At 31.9% G+C, this 18,784-nt stretch overlaps 2 protein-coding genes across 3 annotated transcripts in view; one reads left to right on the top strand and one right to left on the bottom strand.

Annotated features, from left to right (window-relative positions):
• The window catches only part of LOC148618353 (WW domain-binding protein 11-like), a 32,553-nt gene extending 27,319 nt beyond the window's left edge, over nt 1–5,234 (top strand). The window contains exon 15 of the mRNA XM_088577143.1: nt 4,393–5,234. The gene's annotated coding sequence lies outside the window, so the exon portion shown is untranslated. The remainder of the gene's footprint in view (nt 1–4,392) is intronic.
• A 6,759-nt stretch (nt 5,235–11,993) lies between these two features.
• On the bottom strand, nt 11,994–16,305 carry LOC148618352 (forkhead box protein J1-B-like). Of its 2 annotated transcripts, none has more exons than XM_088577144.1 (3): nt 15,948–16,305; nt 14,654–15,246; nt 11,994–14,083 (listed from the first exon to the last, which is right to left on the bottom strand). In XM_088577144.1, exons 2-3 carry the CDS (start codon nt 15,152–15,154, stop codon nt 13,301–13,303), a joined length of 1,284 nt encoding a protein of 427 aa, XP_088433270.1. In that variant the 5' UTR covers nt 15,155–15,246; nt 15,948–16,305; the 3' UTR covers nt 11,994–13,300. The 2 variants fall into 2 exon arrangements, with proteins under 2 accessions (XP_088433270.1, XP_088433271.1); XM_088577145.1 differs by lacking the exon at nt 15,948–16,305 and adding an exon at nt 15,622–15,760.
• Between the last annotated feature and the right edge of the window lie 2,479 nt (nt 16,306–18,784).

Raw genomic sequence — 18,784 nt, 5'->3', positions numbered from 1 at the left:
AATCTGAAATTAGAATACAGATTTTCAGGAATCGATTGATGTATGATATAGGCATAGGTTATTTCTGACCATTAAATTTTCTGAAATGTGGTTTTGGTCACTGGGCTAAGAAGGGGACATAAAACTACTGGTGTCCATGTGTTTGTCCCTCTGTCTGGCCATCTTATTTTGTGGACACAACTCCAGGGAAATCGTTCAACAGATTTGTTAGTCACCATATGTAGTTAATCATTTTGCTCCATCGTTTTGATTCAACAAATTTTGCAGGATATATAAATTCAAATTCTTTAATATTCCAATTATGGTCCCTCAGGGGGCATTTACATTCAACATTAATATCCATTGGTTGACATAGTAAGACATTACACAATAATGCAATATAGAGACATAACATATGGTATTCATGTAGCACAATACATGTATCTTTTGTATATTTGTAGTCTAGGTGAGATGAGATGACTTACAATCGAGAAAACTAGGTGTTTCAATTTGAAAGAACAAAGTTTTTCTAACGTTGAATTTGTCCAGTGACAAGGGGCAGAATTGTAACAGTCTTTGGTAATCATAATTGTTTTTCTTTTTGTTTTCTTGTTTAATCAAAGGACTTTTGTGATAGTATTGTCGGTGCACAATGGTGCCCAAGGGTCGGTGCTCAAGGATATACATGATTCATTAGAATCATTGCATTCCTCCTCATGTCCTATGTCGACCGAAAAGACTTATTTGCTCATAATATTAAAACAAAACATTTGGAAATAGGAACAGTGAACATACATGTAGGTAGTTAAAGGTTTGTAACATTGAGTATAATTGGTCCACAGTAGGCACCAAGGGACGGTGCTCTAGGATATGCATGATTCATTAGAATTATTGCATCCTCATGTCCAGTGTAGACCATCAAGACATGTCTTAATTAAAGTTTATAAATCTATGTCTACCAATTGGTTGGTTGTATTGTCTGTCTGCAGGGGACATCAAGGGACAGTGCTTAAGGAAATGCAAGTTGTCAAACAAAACATTACATTCCTCCCCATGTCCCCCGCAGACCCACAAGACTTAAAGTACCTTTATTTATATTTAGGGAGACCATACATGTAATTATGCAGATAGAAAAATACCTTTTGACTACACATGGACAAGCTCATAAAATTAGTCTTTAAATTTTAAAAGGATTCAATAAATATCATATTTTGTAAAAAATTCCCCCAATATTTTCAGTATCCCTGCATTTTCAAAAGACATCAGCAAAACAAATTTTTGTTCAATATTTAGATTTAATGAAGTTGGAGCACTGATCTGTTGATATTTAATATTTTCCTCTCCTCATTTTCCTTAGAATACCTGGAAATACAATGAATTTCATCTTTAATCTTGCCAGAATCACACTTGGCACATAGCCTGAGGTGTGGAGGTATACCCTCATATCTTGATCCAAATCACACTTGGCACAGAGCCTGAGGTGTGGAGGTATACCCTGGTATCTTGGCCCAAATCACACTTGGCACAAAGCTTGAGGTGTGGAGGTATACCCTGATATCTTGATATAGGACTTGGTTCAGTTTGTGCATACTACACTATAGGAACACTTTCGATGCAACAGGTTTTGTTCAAATTTTGTAGGGTTGTTAGTCACCATATGTAGTTGATCATTTTGTGCTGCCATTTTCATTCGACAAATTTTACAGGGCTTTTGCACTTCAACTTTTTTGCAGTAGTGGGGGGTATATGGCCATGCGTAGCAATCTTGTTGAATATATCTTTGCCTCAGTTCAGGTCTAGTCAGGATATGTTCAGATGTTTACCTCTGCCATATCTTTTTTTGAGTACATCTTTGCCTCAGTTCAAGTCTAGTCAGGATATGTTCAGTCTGCCATATTTTTATTAAGTATATCTTCAGTCCGTTTACATCTGCCATATCTTAATTGAGTACATCTTTGTCTCAGTTCAGATCTATTCAGGATATGTTCAGTCTGCTATATCTTTATTCAGTGAGTGTATCTTTGCCTCAGGTCTAGTCAGGATATGTTCTGTCTGCTCTATCTTTATTCAGTGAGTGTATCTTTGCCTTGTGTCTAGTGAGGGTATGTTCAGATGTGTACTTCTGTCATATTGTTATTGAGTACTTAAGAAGGTGTTCAGTTAAAAGAGTTTGTGTGACAGCATTCCTAGACTGACAGGTATATAAAATACCTCAGATTTCTCTTCACTTATTTATTATTTATATCAATAGTTTTATTTGATTATTGGGTAATTACATTTCTTTTATCATTCTATTTCATGGCATTTAAGTGATCTGAATGACGTAGATATTCTTTATGAGTTTTAACATGACCAGCAGTTTTTCACTAGTTAGGTAGACTTGGAGTGAAAGGTCATGAAATTAAATTTAGGCCCACTATACAACATAATGATGATTAATATAATAGTATAATTCATTTTTTTAGTTTTTATTCATATTGGACTGTTTAAAATTTTAACAACTTTGCATCAAAGAAGTTCAGTTTGAATCCCTTGTATACGAAGATTGGACTTAACAGCTGTTGTTTGAAAAAATGTTTGAATGCGCAATTTATCAACACATGTATTCAATTACAATTCCAATGTGTTAACAACTATCATACATTTTCTGGTAAATTGATTATGTTTCCTACCCTGAATGTGCAGACCAGAGTACTGAAAAGAATTTGCCTGAAGCAGAGCTCAACTCACATAGAAGGCAATTATCTGGAGTAACTACAAAAGGAAAAAATTATTGAGCATTTCCTGGTTACCCACCCTATCCCACTTTATTTTCTAGTTTCATATTAAATTTTATTTCTATGTATAAAACTTTAAACAAAAATAATTAATTAATCAATCATTTGTCCTGATTATGGTTGGTATTAAAGCATAATGGGTAATTATTTACAGTTACAGCAAGAATGGGTAATTATTTACAAATTTACAGCAAGAAAGCAGTCTAAAACCATATCAATTACATCAAACATAGTATTATCAACAGACTGGGATTCTTCTTTTTTTTTTAAATATATTCCAAATTTTAGCCAAAAACTTCTTTAATCAGCCAATGTCATGCATAGACAAAAAAATAATTCCAATTCATTAATTTTCCACTACTGTTAAAAAATTTAAAAAATAATTCTTGATGCAATGTTAATTGATGATACCTATTTCGCTGAACCAGTATGACTATTTTACTGAACCAGTATCACTATTTTCCAGAACCAATATGACTATTTTACTGAACCAGTATGACTATTTTACTGAACCAGTATCGCTATTTTCCAGAACCAATATCACTATTTTACTGAACCAATATCGCTATTTTCCTGAACCAATATCACTATTTTACTGAACCAATATCACTATTTTACTGAACCAATATCGCTATTTTCCTGAACCAGTATCGCTAATTTGCTGAACCAGTATCACTATTTTACTGAAACAGTATCACTATTTTACTGAACCAGTATCGCTATTTTACTGAAACAGTATCACTATTTTACTGGACCAATATTGCTATTTTACTGAACCAGTATGGCTATTTTAAGACAGATTTTAATTGTTCAATGAAGGCCCATAGACTGTCTTGAGCTGTTTTTCTATAGAACTGTGATAATAATAATTATAGGGTTTGAAAAATAAACTGATTTCCAATCTTGAAAGTTAGACTATGTACTACATGTACTATGTATGGTTCCTAAAACAGGTTTCGTGGTTCTATAAATAGTGTGTACATGTATTTTATTGAGGTTCTTCAATTGCCCTATTCAACTTTGTCAATCTAAATTTAGAAATTTCTCAAAATCAAATTCATGTTATAACATATAAATGATTTTTTTTGTTTGAAAGGATGTTAAAATTGTAAAGTTTGTAGTATTTTCCTTCAGGTGGTAGTACTTTTATTGCCATTTACTCATGTTATATAGTGTAGAAAATAATAAAAGTAAGTTTTTCAGATTTTGCTTTTTAATGTGTGGTTCATTACCTTAAAGCAATAAAAATGAAATATTTTTAGGTTGCTGGAATTTAATAAACTTAATTAGCATATTAAGCAAGAGTGAGCTTTGACACATATAATAATTCTTTACTCTATGTTCATATGCAAGCTATATATTGTGTTCAGACATTTGAATCTGGTCTGCAGAAAAAATGCCACAAAAGTCAAACTCTCTATTCTGCCATTATTCCAATATGTTATTAAAAACTCTATAATGAGTATGTAGTATGGGACTTGTAAAATGTACTGGACTCGAAAGATGTCTTATACAACACAACATTTTTCTGTTGATATAAATAAATCTGTACTACATTGTAGAAAACATGAAGTAAGATTACTTTCAAGCCATTATTGTATTAATTTAACAAATGTATTTGTCTTTTTTTTTTCAGATATCAAGCTATCACTAAATTTAAATGTCAAGTGGAGAGTGCAGAGTTATTCCCCTTTAGATCTCCACCATGGAACCCATGTGTTTATCAATAAATAATGGATGTGTCATATTCAGGTATCAATCTGAATGAAAATATTAAAGTGTTTTTGGATTATATTCATCTTTTTGTGATCATAATGAAATTTTACATGGTGATTTAGAAATCTGCTCAGTGATTGAAACTAGTTACTATGTGTATTGAAATGTGATCTGAAGAGTTTTGTCAATGAGTATTACATTTGTCAAGACTGTCTTAGTTGTATTATCAGGTTTCTATGTGAATCATGAATTTCTTTATTTCAGTATGCTAGATCTAGAGATTTTCATTTATACATTATGACATTGTTATAATTGTTTCCAAACCATTTTATTAATCATATTTTGGAAGCAAAATCAGAAATGGGTGGATAGCATTTTTGGCTAATTGATTAATTGAACTCCATGACTATTCTGACAATATAAATTATAGGCTATTTTACATACTGGCACATATTTTGTTTGGGAAAAAATGTCCCAATAAATGCATGTGATGCCTATTAAGTTTTCTGTTGGAGTCATTTTTAATTATCTGTATTTTTCATCCATTTTCACATGTTAAAAAGTACAATATAAATTTCATTGGTATGGTAGTCATTGCATTAAATGCATGTGAATGTTGTGTTAATTGGGATGAATAGTAAGGCATATTGGAAGCTCTGCTTCAGTTCTATCTTATTTTTTTTATTCATGCCTGATCTTGTAATTGAACATGTACATATTTGCTAATGTGAAAAAATTCTGAATAAATTTTACTACACTGAACTGAAAGTGAATTATTTGGTGGCAGCAATCCTAGGGTCTGAATAGGAAAAACCTTTAATATAACCTTTGTTCTTCTACAATTTAGTATGATTATGATTTTTGGATTATTATTATATTTTGGTTTTAGAGGAAAATATATTCTGCTCTGCAATTTCAAGGAACAATGGTAATATAAAATGCTCTCTGTCTTAAAGATTATTCAAAGTTATTTACTTGATAATTCATCTAATAATGTACCAATCCAAAATGCACCAATTGTGGGAGTGTTTTCTGTATAAGAGTCTATTTATTATCACACTTTTTTATTGATAAACAAACTAGAAAGAATTCATTGTATAAATGGCCATTATTCTCACTGTTTAGTTACTTAATACCCATTTAAAAAGTTTATTGAATAAAATGATTGTTTTGAAATGAAATTTTATAGTGGCTATAATGCTAGTTAATAAGATTCAAGATTCAATATTTTATTAAAGTCTCACCACGTGTATGACATAAGACATGTCAATATTATAATAAAACATAGTATAATACAATAATTAAAAATTATCATATATTAAAAGTACATGTGTCATTCTATAAATAATTATGGGAGACTATTAAACATAAATTAGTTGAATAAGACATAATATAAACACACATGTAAAACGTGACTAAGCTTAGAAGATAAAATGTTATCATGAATACAGAAAACTATTTTTTCTATCTAAAATATTAAAGCAGGTTTTAGCAACTATATCAAAGCATTCAACACTTTGAAACATAAAAACAAATTTATCATCATCAGATGAAATATCAACCTCTCTATTTATACCTTAAGACTTCATTAAATAATTGTTCTCACAAATCTGTTTATAGAGGGCAAGCTAATAACACATGTTTATCATCCTCAATCTGATCATTACATATAAAACATACTCATTCATTTACTTCTTTATTTTCATAACGTAACTGTTTCAATACGTAAGGGGGCTACGCCACAACTAAATTTTGCAAATGTACTTCTATATCTGTGAGTGATAGTTTTACTTAAATATAATTCTGTTTCAATAGTAGTTTTTAAAAGTTTGTAAGTTCTTAATTTTTTACCAACACAATTGGATAAAATTCTCCATTGCCATTCAATTTTATACATATGAATCAACATCTCCTCAAGTTGAGGAATTAAATTCTCATAAAATATATTATGTAAATCTGTATATAGATCTAAGTCACATTCTCTGAATTTTGCCATAGTTCTAAAATACCAGTTTTTCTTATTACAGATAGCATTTCTATTGCACCATATGAAAACTCTATGATAAATTCTATCCATGGGCATAACATTAACTCTAGACCAGTGTCTGAAAACACAGCTCAATAATGAGGTTTCCTCAAAGTACACTATGATTTGAACTTTCATTTTGCTTCTTTCTCTAAGCTCTTCAGTGTAACTATTTATTAATTATTAATATGCATTTTATTGTGTAAACTCAAGTCATAATTATACTGAAGATCATTGCTAGTTTGGTGCTTTCGGATAATCATATCCAATATTCTGTAATTTTTTTATAAGCTTTATAGACCTGTTAGTGCTTAATCACACAATCATCAGTATTCAATGAAAAAGCTTAGTAGATAATCATGAGCACTGTATAGACTAGACATGCTAAGAATTTCATCTTATGGTATATGTTAACTTGGTAGTGATGTCATGTTTCACAGATTGTCTACAAGGATGGACTAACACTTATATAATGTTACTGTTTGTAACAATTCTTTAAATCTTTACACATTTGAGGACAGTTTTTCACATATCTGTATTTTATACATATCTTGCTAACCTATGCATTTTTGTATAATGCAATATATAATATATTACACAAGTCATTGTTTTATTGTAATTGTTATTAGGGATTTACATGAAAAAGTTTCCACAAAAATGTTCTCAATTTGATATTTAAGTCAATTATTGCATTTTGATTTTTTTTTTTTTTTTTTTTTTTTTTTGTCGGAGGATGAAGATCATCATTAAATTTTACACTTAGGTATTTCTAAATAGATCATTTTAATTTTGTATCTACAGCAGATGAAATGTGGTGCTGGTAAATTTCTTTTTATTTTGTAAGCTTTAGTCTATATATAAGTTATTTCAACTCTGCATTGAAATTACTGTTAATTTCATATTTTACTCAGCAGAAGATACTGTCATAGGCAACTTTCTGTCAATTCCATATTTTACTCAGCAGAAGATACTGTCAGGCAACTTTCTGTTAATTTCATATTTTACTCAGCAGAAGAAACTGTCATAGGCAACTTTCTGTAAGTTTCATATTTAACTCTGCAGAAGATACTGTCACAGGCAACTATCTGTTAATTTCATTTTTACTCAGCAGAAGATACTGTCATAGGCAGCTTTCAAATATTGCTTCAATTTCATTGGTTAGAAAATAACAAAATTTAGATCATTTTACAGTTTTTCATATTCAAGCACCTAAGTTGACTTAAGCATTCAAAACATTTCCAAAGCAGATAAGGATTGTCAATAATTCAATAATTAACTCTTTTCATCTGTTTAGTATTTGATATTCAGACCAGTATCGGGTGTTTACAAAATATCCATGTAATAATTAATTCAGAGGGTAAAAAAAAATATAAAAAACCACTGTATTAATAATAGGAAAGAGTTTTGGAAATTAATTTCCATCCATAAAGTTTCTCTGTTTTAAAATATACTTTTTAAAAGAAAAGAAATTAGAAAAGTCTCTGAGAAGTTGACCTAAGTTATGCCAAATGTTCATGTGTTTAGGTGAAAATCTTGGGTATAATGATACAAATAAATCATAAGCCTATTTAATATGATTAGATGTAATTCAAGATGATCTGTTTTATATGGGGGCATTCTAGTACAGATAAACATACACTTACAACAAACATGTATATCATCCTTGGATTTCGCTAGAAGCTGAATAAAAGTACTTTTTCCCATTTTAACGTGTACTTTGATATAAAGTGAACAGTAGCTGGTTAAGGAAATGTTGATTGATGAAGGACACAGTGTTAAGGAAATGATGATTGATAAAGGACAGTGTTAAGGAAATGTTGATTGATAAAGGACACAATGTTAAGGAAAGGTTGATTGCTGAAGGACACAGTGTTAAGGAAATGTTGATTGATAAAGGACAGTGTTAAGGAAATGTTGATTGATAAAGGACACAGTGTTAAGGAAATGTTGATTGATAAAGGACAGTGTTAAGGAAATGTTGAATGATAAAGGACACAGTGTTAAGGAAATGTTGATTGATAAAGGACACAATGTTAAGGAAAGGTTGATTGCTGAAGGACACAGTGTTAAGGAAATGTTGATTGATGAAGGACACAGTGTTAAGGAAATGATGATTAATAAAGGACACAGTGTTAAGGAAATGTTGATTGATAAAGGACACAATGTTAAGGAAAGGTTGATTGCTGAAGGACACAGTGTTAAGGAAATGTTGATTGATAAAGGACAGTGTTAAGGAAATGATGGTTGATAAAGGACACAGTGTTAAGGAAATGATGATTGATAAAGGACACAGTGTTAAGGAAATATTGATTGATAAAGGACACAGTGTTAAGGAAATGTTGATTGATAAAGGACACAGTGTTAAGGAAAGGTTGATTGATAAAGGACACAGTGTTAAGGAAAGGTTGATTGATAAAGGACAGTGTTCAGGAAATATTGATTAATAAAGGACACAGTGTTAAGGAAATGTTGATCAACGAAGGACACAGTGTTAAGGAGAACAGTATTTAGTATTGCTCATTTTATTTTTTTTAACCAAATCCTCTTCAATGAGCAGTTGAGTGTTGGAATATTTTTAGCTGACAATTTGATTTAAAAATATCCTGAAAAAGATACTGGTGGTGAAATATATTTTTTCATCAGCTCTTCAGGTTTTGGGTGGATACAAACTATATAATAGCCTTTTATTTGGTAGCATTGATTTATTTATTAATACTGATATAATTTTCAATAGGTTAATTGAATTTAAAAAGTTGTTTGGTTGATGTATTTATTTCATACATGTATAGACTTGTAATACGAGCACATCAGTAATGATTACCTTTATTTCACTTAAAACTCCACACACTTTCAATAATATATACAATAGAGGGTACATGTACTAGGGTTTTAATGGCCAAAGTTTATTATTTATTTATAATTGATTTCAGTGTTATAATAAGATTTTTTGTAATGTGTTTGAACAAGTTATTATTATGGAGAGAGACTAATTTGATAGGATTGATTGTTATATCCTATTTAAATTGATATCTCATTAAGATTGTCATAAAAGTAGGTTTGGTAAAAGATACAAAGGTTTACCTAATAAATAAAACATGAATCTCAGAGTAGTCAAATGTATTTCTTCCTGGAAAGTATTTCCAATCACAGGAGGGAATATTTAGTTTTAAAAGTTTTATGGCTTATCATAATAATAAGTTACACACAGAACAGTTATCAAGTTTTCTGTTCATAGGCCTGCAAAGTCTAACATTTCACTTCACAGACCTGCAATAGTCGTCAAGTTTATTTTCACTTCATGGGTTCCCAATAGTCATTAAGTCTAGTTTTTCACCTCACTAGCCCACTTCACTTCACCAACCCAAACAGTCATCAAATTTAGGTTTTTGGTTCACAGCACTGCAACAGTCATATTTGACAGGTCCTCAACAATCATTAAGTCTAAAATTTATTTCACAGGCCCTCTCGTGCAATCATTTAAGATTACCTTTCACCTAAGAAGCCTAACAGTCATCAAGTCTAATTTTTTCAGTTCACAGTCCTTAACAGTCAGCAAGTTTTCACTTCACAGGCCCACAAAATTCATCATAATTCTATTCAGTTGACAGACCCTTAATAGTCATAAAGTTTTCAATGCACAAGCCCTTGAACTGTCACCTAGTTGTTTTTTAATTCATAGCCTGCTACAGTCTTCAAGTTTAACTTTTGTCAAAAGAATAGGCCTGCAGCAAAGTGGTGCACAGTGTTGGGAAAGATGCCACTTTCCACACATGTTGAAGAATTCTGCTGTGGTAATCGATAGGAGTAGGAACCATAGGGCTCTCACAGGAGGCTAAATTGCTCGACCCTACCCACCTCTCCCTATTTCAAGTGGCAATCAAAAAATTTATCAACCCCATTATCCTTGTGTCCCATCCCATTTTTCATTTCATCATCATTTCATGTTCATTTTATCATCCACTTCATGTTCATTGCCTGAATATAGTTGAAATATTGCTGCTCGGGCGTTAAACCCCAACAATCAATCAATCAATCAAGTTTAACTTTTCATTTTATAGACACAGAGAAGTTGTCAAGTTGTAACATTTTCAAGTTAACAAGCTCACAATACTTTGATACTTATTAAAAATGTCGATGAAATGATTTTTCCTCCAAGGTTAGCTAAGTCTACTTATATATATTTTCTGATCAGTGTCAATGTTCTGTGATATCATCTGCGGTTGATTCTATGGCAGATTTTATACATTAATATGTATATTTTACAAGTTACAGTTTCCTATAATGTCAGTTTTTATGTACATTTTAAATCATCCCATTCACAATGGACTATGCACTTTCAAATTGTTCAGAGTAGCAGAAGTCAGTAAAAATAAATCTGTAGAAAAGTACAGTGCAAGCTTTGAATGTTCTGTGAACAGTTTATTGATGGTGTGTCCTCTGAACAGTTTATTGATGCTTTGTCCTCTGAACAGTTTATCGGTGCTGTGTTCTATGAACAGTTTATTGATGCTTTGTCCTCTGAACAGTTTATTGATGCTGTGTTCTATGAACAGTTTATTGATGCTGTGTCCTCTGAACAGTTTATTGATGCTGTGTTCTATGAATAGTTTATTGATGCTGTGTCCTCTGAACAGTTTATTGATGCTGTGTTCTATAAACAGTTTATTGATGCTGTGTCGGCATTTTAAATTGTAGGAACACAGTGGATATACATGAACTTGAGATAAGATTGATACCTGATGTTGGAAATAATTCTTTTTAAAACCATCATAGCCTTGGCACATATATTACCATTATAATAAAATATATCAAGTTTTAAAGTTGTGACCTATTTAACAATAGTTGTAGTTATCAGTGGTTATATCAGATAGCAGAGGATATATTAGTTCTATAGAGAATTTGTCACCTTTAAAGATCTACTTCTCATGTTTCATCCAAGGAGTTCAATATTTAAATATCTGATTATGCTTGTAGTTATTTCCTTTTGAAATTCAGGGACCAAATGGAGATAAAACAAACAAAAGTAAAATCTACTAGATTTACATGATAAACCCAACTTTCTGTTCTGTATATGTATTATACTCAATACTGCCAGGTGACCTTAATCAGCATTAAAATGTAATGCCTTTGTGCATTTACAATTTGTACTTCGTAAAAAGGTCCTTTTTCAAATCAGGACAATGTTTCAGAGCTATTTACCTCATTACATTTTTTGCAATTTTTTTTTTTAGGTGGACAGTTTTTTTGTTTTTTTTTTCAGTTTTTTTTTTAACCATGTCTTTCTTAGGTAGAATTGTGTTTGCAGCTTTATGACACCATGATGATCACCTTTGTATGATACCACACATTTAAGATAGCTTTGAGTTGATATTTTTTTCTTCCATGTCTGACATTTTTTTAAGAAGACATACATGTAACTACAATAATCTGAAGTTACATGTGCATATTCTGGAGGCTATACTTTGTTGTGTCATCATTCATAATAGAAACACAAATAATTTTTCAACAATTTATTATTGTTTTTCATCATTTTTCAACAAAAAATAAATACTGTTAATTGCAAACCAGTCAAACCTGACGTGTGCTATATAATGACAATGAATTAATGGTCACATGACTGGTGATGGACGGAATTGTAATACTGCATGGAACTGGAAAGTCCAGCATCCTCCTGTCTGTTCTTTTTGTGAGTTGTTCCCCTGTTTTGATAGTCAAAAAATGTCACCCTTGCATTATAGAAAACAGAAAATTTGTAAGGGTGAGTATTTGGGTATTTCAGTTAATATTTATGAAATATGGATACAATTTAAACCTTCCTATTTCAAGAATTATTCCTAAATGTTAGAAATGGTTGATCAGGCATAATGACCTAATAGTCTAAAAATTGAGTATTAAATACTGCCAAAACTTTAAAAATGGAGTATTAAATACCTCCAAAACCTTATCAAGTTCAACTTAAGTATAATCAACTCATAATTTATCACATTTTTGGCACTGAATTTACATTGGTCTGTGAACATTTAAAATCTGCAGACTTGCAAATTAGAACAGACAGGAGCTAGACAATGGTCATTTATGTGAAAAACAGATGAGTAGTGGCCTTTCATAGGCAAAACAATGATACATGATTATGTACAAGAAATAAATTAAATGGCTCCACTGACCCATTTAGGTATACAATAAAATTTGTACTGTACAAAATGTAAAAGCAAAAATATCTCCGTAAATAAATAAATATCTCAATAACAAGTAACAATTTCTCTAAAATACTGAAATGTGTTAAAAAACATCACAGTGAAATATTTCTTAAAAACAAGAAACTTCCATCAAACTGACCTTGGATAAATTTCAGCAGAATTTGGACGGATAGACATGTTATAATGATTATGCTTTGGGACTTAATCTTATATTCAGTAAAATCACAGATGAATAGCACTTTCTACTGATCACAGACTTATTTCTTTAATGACCCCTACCACAATTATACCTCTTTCTACTAATGTGAACACATAATTTGTTTAGTACATGTAGTATTGACAACAAGGATAAGAGCTCTCCTAACTGAAAACATAATTTTTCACCCAATCCTTTGAACACAATAATCCTATTTTCTATAGGCACCAAAATGTATTTCTATACTACAAATTAACCAATAGCCTTGTATCTTAATTTTTTTTAAAGAAGTTTGAGTATAGTAAGAGGCATTGAGCAAATTTATAACCAACCCAGTTTCCTGCAAACACATGTACATTTAAAAAGTAGAAAAAAGTAATAAATAAATAGGACTAGAAGTACACTAGCATCAAGACAGTTTGGGACTAGGAATATTTTCTAAGTCAAACAAATTGTCTACATCAAATGCTTCAGCAATGTCAGCAAATGTGTTACTCTCTGCCCAGGGATGGCCATCTAAATGGTCATGCTCCTGTACAGGTGATGATGGCATTATTGGTGTATTAAGTCCAGGTTCATTTTTCATATCTGAGTGTTCTGTACCCAGTCCTTCAGTCCACCATTCTGGTGGGGCTATGTGAGATCCATTGATGGTTAAGTCTAAAGGATCATTTGTGGTGTAATCAAACGGCACTTCCTGTGAGAGATCAGTCTGTGAAAATAAATCCTCAATACTAAAATTGTCTGAACTACACTCTGATGATGGTGGACTGAGTGGGTCAGATGGCACTGAATTAGATGAATCTGGCCCATCTAATAAGTCCTCTGTTTTAATTTTAATTCCAGCTATTTCTATGTCCTGGTGTAATATTGAGGTCCAATTAAAGTCACCTTTCAATGATTCATGTTCATCATTATTGAAATGAACAACACTTTCATTTCTTAGAGCTTTACCATGACAACTGGGTAGTCCATAATCATCTTCTGGTTCCTTTTTGATTTTTTTCAGTGGTGGTGCTGTGGTAGGACACCCACCTTCTCGACTATTTCTACGCTTTTTGAAAACACCATTGTCAATCATGTCATTGTAATCAGGATTAATTCTCCAGAATCCACCTTTACCTGGTTCATCCTTCCTGCGAGGCACTTTTTGGAAACATTTATTCAGGGACAAGTTGTGACGAATGGAGTTCTGGAAAGATAGAAAAAAACACATATGTAATTAAACTGCAAAGTTATGAATCTTTTTTTTCCATGTCTTGTTACAGTGAGACATAACCGGTAATCGATGTGATACCAAGGTATAGCCATTATATATAGGTGGTAAATTGATTAGGTAAGATCATAATAAGAAAATCAATGTAGTCTAAAGGTTACCTATGGAATAATATAAAACATGGTCTTCTCTTATTCATGTAATGAGTACCTCTAAATAACGAATGTCTTTTGCATGAATTGTAAATAATATCTTATCGTAGTGCATATAAACTTAAACCTATTTTAGAAGGCCCTCATTAAGCTTTTATCAAGTCCATATGTTAATTCATAGTGTAATAAAATGTTGCATGTTTACAAAATTAATTAATCTATTAGTCAAATACATAATTAGATTTACAGCAAATGTAATTCTGTGAACAATAGTTGTATTACTCTTATACATGTACCTCATACTTTATTCAACCAGAATACATTTTGTACATGTATCTATTATGGACTGATTTATCAAATGGAGAAGAAGTTTTCAAGAAAATTATAAACTAACCTGCCAACTTGGGTCTGCAAGTCTGTAATACATAAAGTTTTCTGTGATCCAGTTATAGATGGAGGATAATGTAATCTTGCTCTTCTTAGTTTCTTTCATTGCCATACAAATTAATGTAGCATAGGAATATGGAGGCTTCACGTATGGATTTGTCTTATAGTCTATAGCTTCTCCATTCAAACTTGTAGGTGCTGTATCCCCAAGCTGGAACTTAGGCTCCATTTTACATTGTGGTGGTGCACAGGAGACATTTAGGATGGCATTTGGATTGACCTTCATGTTCTTATTAATCTCATTGTTGGCATAATTACCAAATGGCACTGGACTTGGTGGAGGAGTTGGGGATGTAATCTTCATGATGTTCAGATTCTGTAGCCAGTTTAAGCTTGTCAAACTGTCATCTAAGTTAATTCCACCATTACTGCAGGTATCCAGAGGATATTTAGCCATCCAGTTCTGTCTAAATTTGACAGCTAAATTCTCCCTGGTCAGAACTGGCATCTTCCCAGTCCGATTCTGCTGGTGAACCGAGTATGCCTGTGGGTACTTCGTTTTGGCGGTTTAAGTAGAACCCGTAAAGAAAAGCTTCACACCTGAAAAAACAATAAATTTATGATTATTATAACTGAATTTTTTTATTAGCTGAATGTCAGAAATAAAAACATATGTTGCCCTATACCAAAAAGAAAATGAAAATATGCAAATAAGCACTCCTTTTAAGAGTCTTTTTTTTTTTTTAACTGCACTGAAAACTGTTAAAATTATCAATAAGATTCTTCCACATCATTAACTGTAATAGAAATCCCTTCAGCGATAAAATCGAAGTTTTGGAATAAGAAAAACCCTCAAAAACAACTAATACAAGCAGCAAGCTAAAACTGTTCAAGGAATAAATGCTGCTAAATGTACAAATAAATGTCAATCAAGAAAAATCTTTTACAAAAAGTGCAATGTCAAAATGTAAATACCTTTAGTCTCTTTTGACCTGTGTAACTTTCAACTTATTTCAAAATAATGATTTAAAGTGCCGGGAATTTATCCTTTTCTTGAGTAAAACTTGTTCATTCAAAGTAAATACGATCCAACTTGTTCCAGAAAAGGGCGTCAATACCTGTTGGAAGTTTAAATCATTTGCCTGAATTCTATTGGTCTGTCTAAGATATATATAGTATTAATGACACGTGTATTTACAAATAAATAAATTGTCAAAGACAGCAGTTGATTGAGAAAACATTGTCCAAAATTAATCACTCTTTCAACTATGATTGTCACAGATTGGTCCGATCAAACTTACCTTGACGGATGAAGAAATCAACTGAAAACAGTTCACAAAATATATCCTGTAATACTAATTAACTCCCGATACGTCTGAGCTTGTATTACAACGACCCGCGTTAATTAAATCCAATACAGCTATTTATCTTGATTACTGCAAGCCCGAATGCTTTACTTCACAGCCTTTCAGTTTCTTTCGCCCATTTTATGTCTAGGCTCAACTATTGTAGTTTGAGGACAGTTGACAGAATGATTTAATTTGCCGGCACATTATGAAGATAAATAAAAATAGTCTGGCAACAATGTAAACCTTGGTAAATAGTCCCCTTTACAAATGGGCATTTGTTGATATTCTTCTATGGCAGCAGATAAACAATGTAGCCGAGCATCGCAAGAAACGTATTATCTGATTGGCTGTCAAATACACAACCGTCACTAACTATATCGTCATTGGTCGAATTCTCGGGTAAAAGGTTATTTCGATACACATCCATTTGTCAAAATATTATGATTTTTTTAGCACGTTGCCGATGCAAACAACCTGTTTTATACATGTTATATGCGATATCTTCCCTCGTGTTTGGGAATGTTTATAACAGTACTGTACTTCGTACTAAGTTTACTTATCCAAGGCTTTTTTTAATCTGGACTCTCAAGATTTGGACCATCTGCTGATCACATTCGAAAGATATATAGTTTTATCTACTATTTTTTCTTGAGAAAACATAAGACACAAGAGAGCTCCGAATGAAAAGAAAATAGAAATAATGAAGATCAAAGATTTTTCCCGATATTAACTTGTGTAGATAAAAAATAGTTCGTTAAATATATTGCAGATTAATATGAAATTAACTCTAAATAAATGCAATTTTGTCCGCACAAGTTTTTTTAAGCACATCCAAGTGACACTAAGTGACACACCGCGATCGGATAGAATTATAAAAAAAAAACAACATGATTTACATTGATAATGTAACAAAAACTGTCATTTTTTGGCAAATAACAAAAAAAAAACATGTTCTCATTATAAACACATGGCAATGTATTGTTACTTTCTGTATGTTTTATGTTATGTTAGTATTTGCTTAACTCTTACGGATATAATTTACAAAAAATTAATAATGCAATTAAAAAGTAATCCATGAATTTGCCCTTGAAAAAAATATATTGTAGTGTTATGCGTTGGACTTTTAAAAAGTCATCTTGTTGTATTGTTTTAAAATTTACTATGTAAAATCAAATCAATCATTCAAAATGACAAATCGAACGTAGCGAAAATGAAAAATCGTAAAAAAAAATGTAATATGACTGAAAAATGTACCTTTATGTTTAACAAAATATTTGAGAAAGGAAGAAGAATCTAGATCAATGAAAAAAATACTGCTAAAAATAAACAGGCTTCTCGAGTAGAAAAAAAATAGAACATTGCGTTAAATTGATCGAGTATCAGGCAACACATATAAAATTCAGCATATTTATAAGTAACTATAGAAAAAATGGTATATAATATATACTGTGTGTGTGTGTGGACGAGTTGTCGCAAAAAGGGCTTTCACAATAATAATGATGAATATAGATCGTGGTTTTCAGAGCAATAAGTCAGCTAATATAAATATTGGACCCCAGAGGTCAAATGTCAACATTCCCCATTTGCTAGTACTTTATATCATACATAAAATACAGATTCAAAGTCATTATAAGAGCTTAAAAAAAACAGATACAAACAATCAGACCTCATAAAAGGAACACATATAGGCTTAGACGTACTACCGCAAAATGAACAGCACTTACCTATTCAGAAGTCAATTGATCTCGAGACTTAATGGGTTTTCCGTAACGATTTACCAATTAATTTGATGATGACTGTAATGATTATTTCAAAACTTGATAGACCATTCTTTATTTAAAGTCATTCAGACTCCAAAATAGTTGAAGGAATATGTTGCATAAATTGTTTTCTTTTCAAAAGCTTAAAAATCAGGTTAACTATGGAACCCGAGTCGAGATACAATTATTTCCAAGACCACCGTAAGGAACAATGAGTAATCAAGGGAACCAAGATTCTAGCGGAAATCAAAAGAATGTAATGCAGGGACAAAGACCGGACATGAAAAAAAACACACACAACAAAGGACATAAATGACCAAAATAATACACACAAAGCAACAAAAGTAAATGAGCAACTCGGACTCCAATAAAAACTGGGAGCATGGACCAGGTACACGGCCGGTAGGGTAAGTGTCCTCTGCTTTTCTAGAAACACCCGTCGATTTGCTCATAAAAAGTCAAGTCCGGGGTGGACTAAAAAAGTAAGGAAAATTATGACACGCTGAACAAATCGGGACTTATGTTGCAGATGGATACACCGTAATGACAAATGAGTTCATGATGACGACCATAAAACGTCTGTAGTGATGACTTCAATCTTGTAGCAATACAACCCTGTATCAGTTCCAGAAGCCTAATTCTGAGAAGTCTAGCGCCGCACAAAAAGTCTGCACAGTCACAGCAAGCTCTGATATAACATGAAAACTTCAAACGCAGGCACTGAAGGGATTGGCATTTTAAAACAACACAAAATACAACATATCGGATTAGGAAGGACAATTCTTCATTTTAGTTTTATCCTGACCACGGTCACTGTTGGTGTTATAAAATTTTTAAACAATCCACAATATTATCTCGCAGTACTGCCCTTTTCAGCATAAATTTTGACCAACTTTTTGGGCCTAGCTAAAACGCTCAAACACCGGGAGCTTCCTGGGGATTCGATCCCTGTCCCCAACTACGGCCCTTCAGCGGTCCCTAGACCCCTTGCCGATTTTGGGTTTCCACTTCAAAGGAATTCTGGCCACG

This window comes from Perna viridis, chromosome 4 (genome assembly GCF_037379345.1).
Source record: "Perna viridis isolate PV_CMFRI_1.1 ecotype Kerala chromosome 4, ASM3737934v1, whole genome shotgun sequence".
NCBI classification, from domain to species: domain Eukaryota; kingdom Metazoa; phylum Mollusca; class Bivalvia; order Mytilida; family Mytilidae; genus Perna; species Perna viridis.
This window is presented reverse-complemented; position numbering and strand designations above follow the sequence as displayed.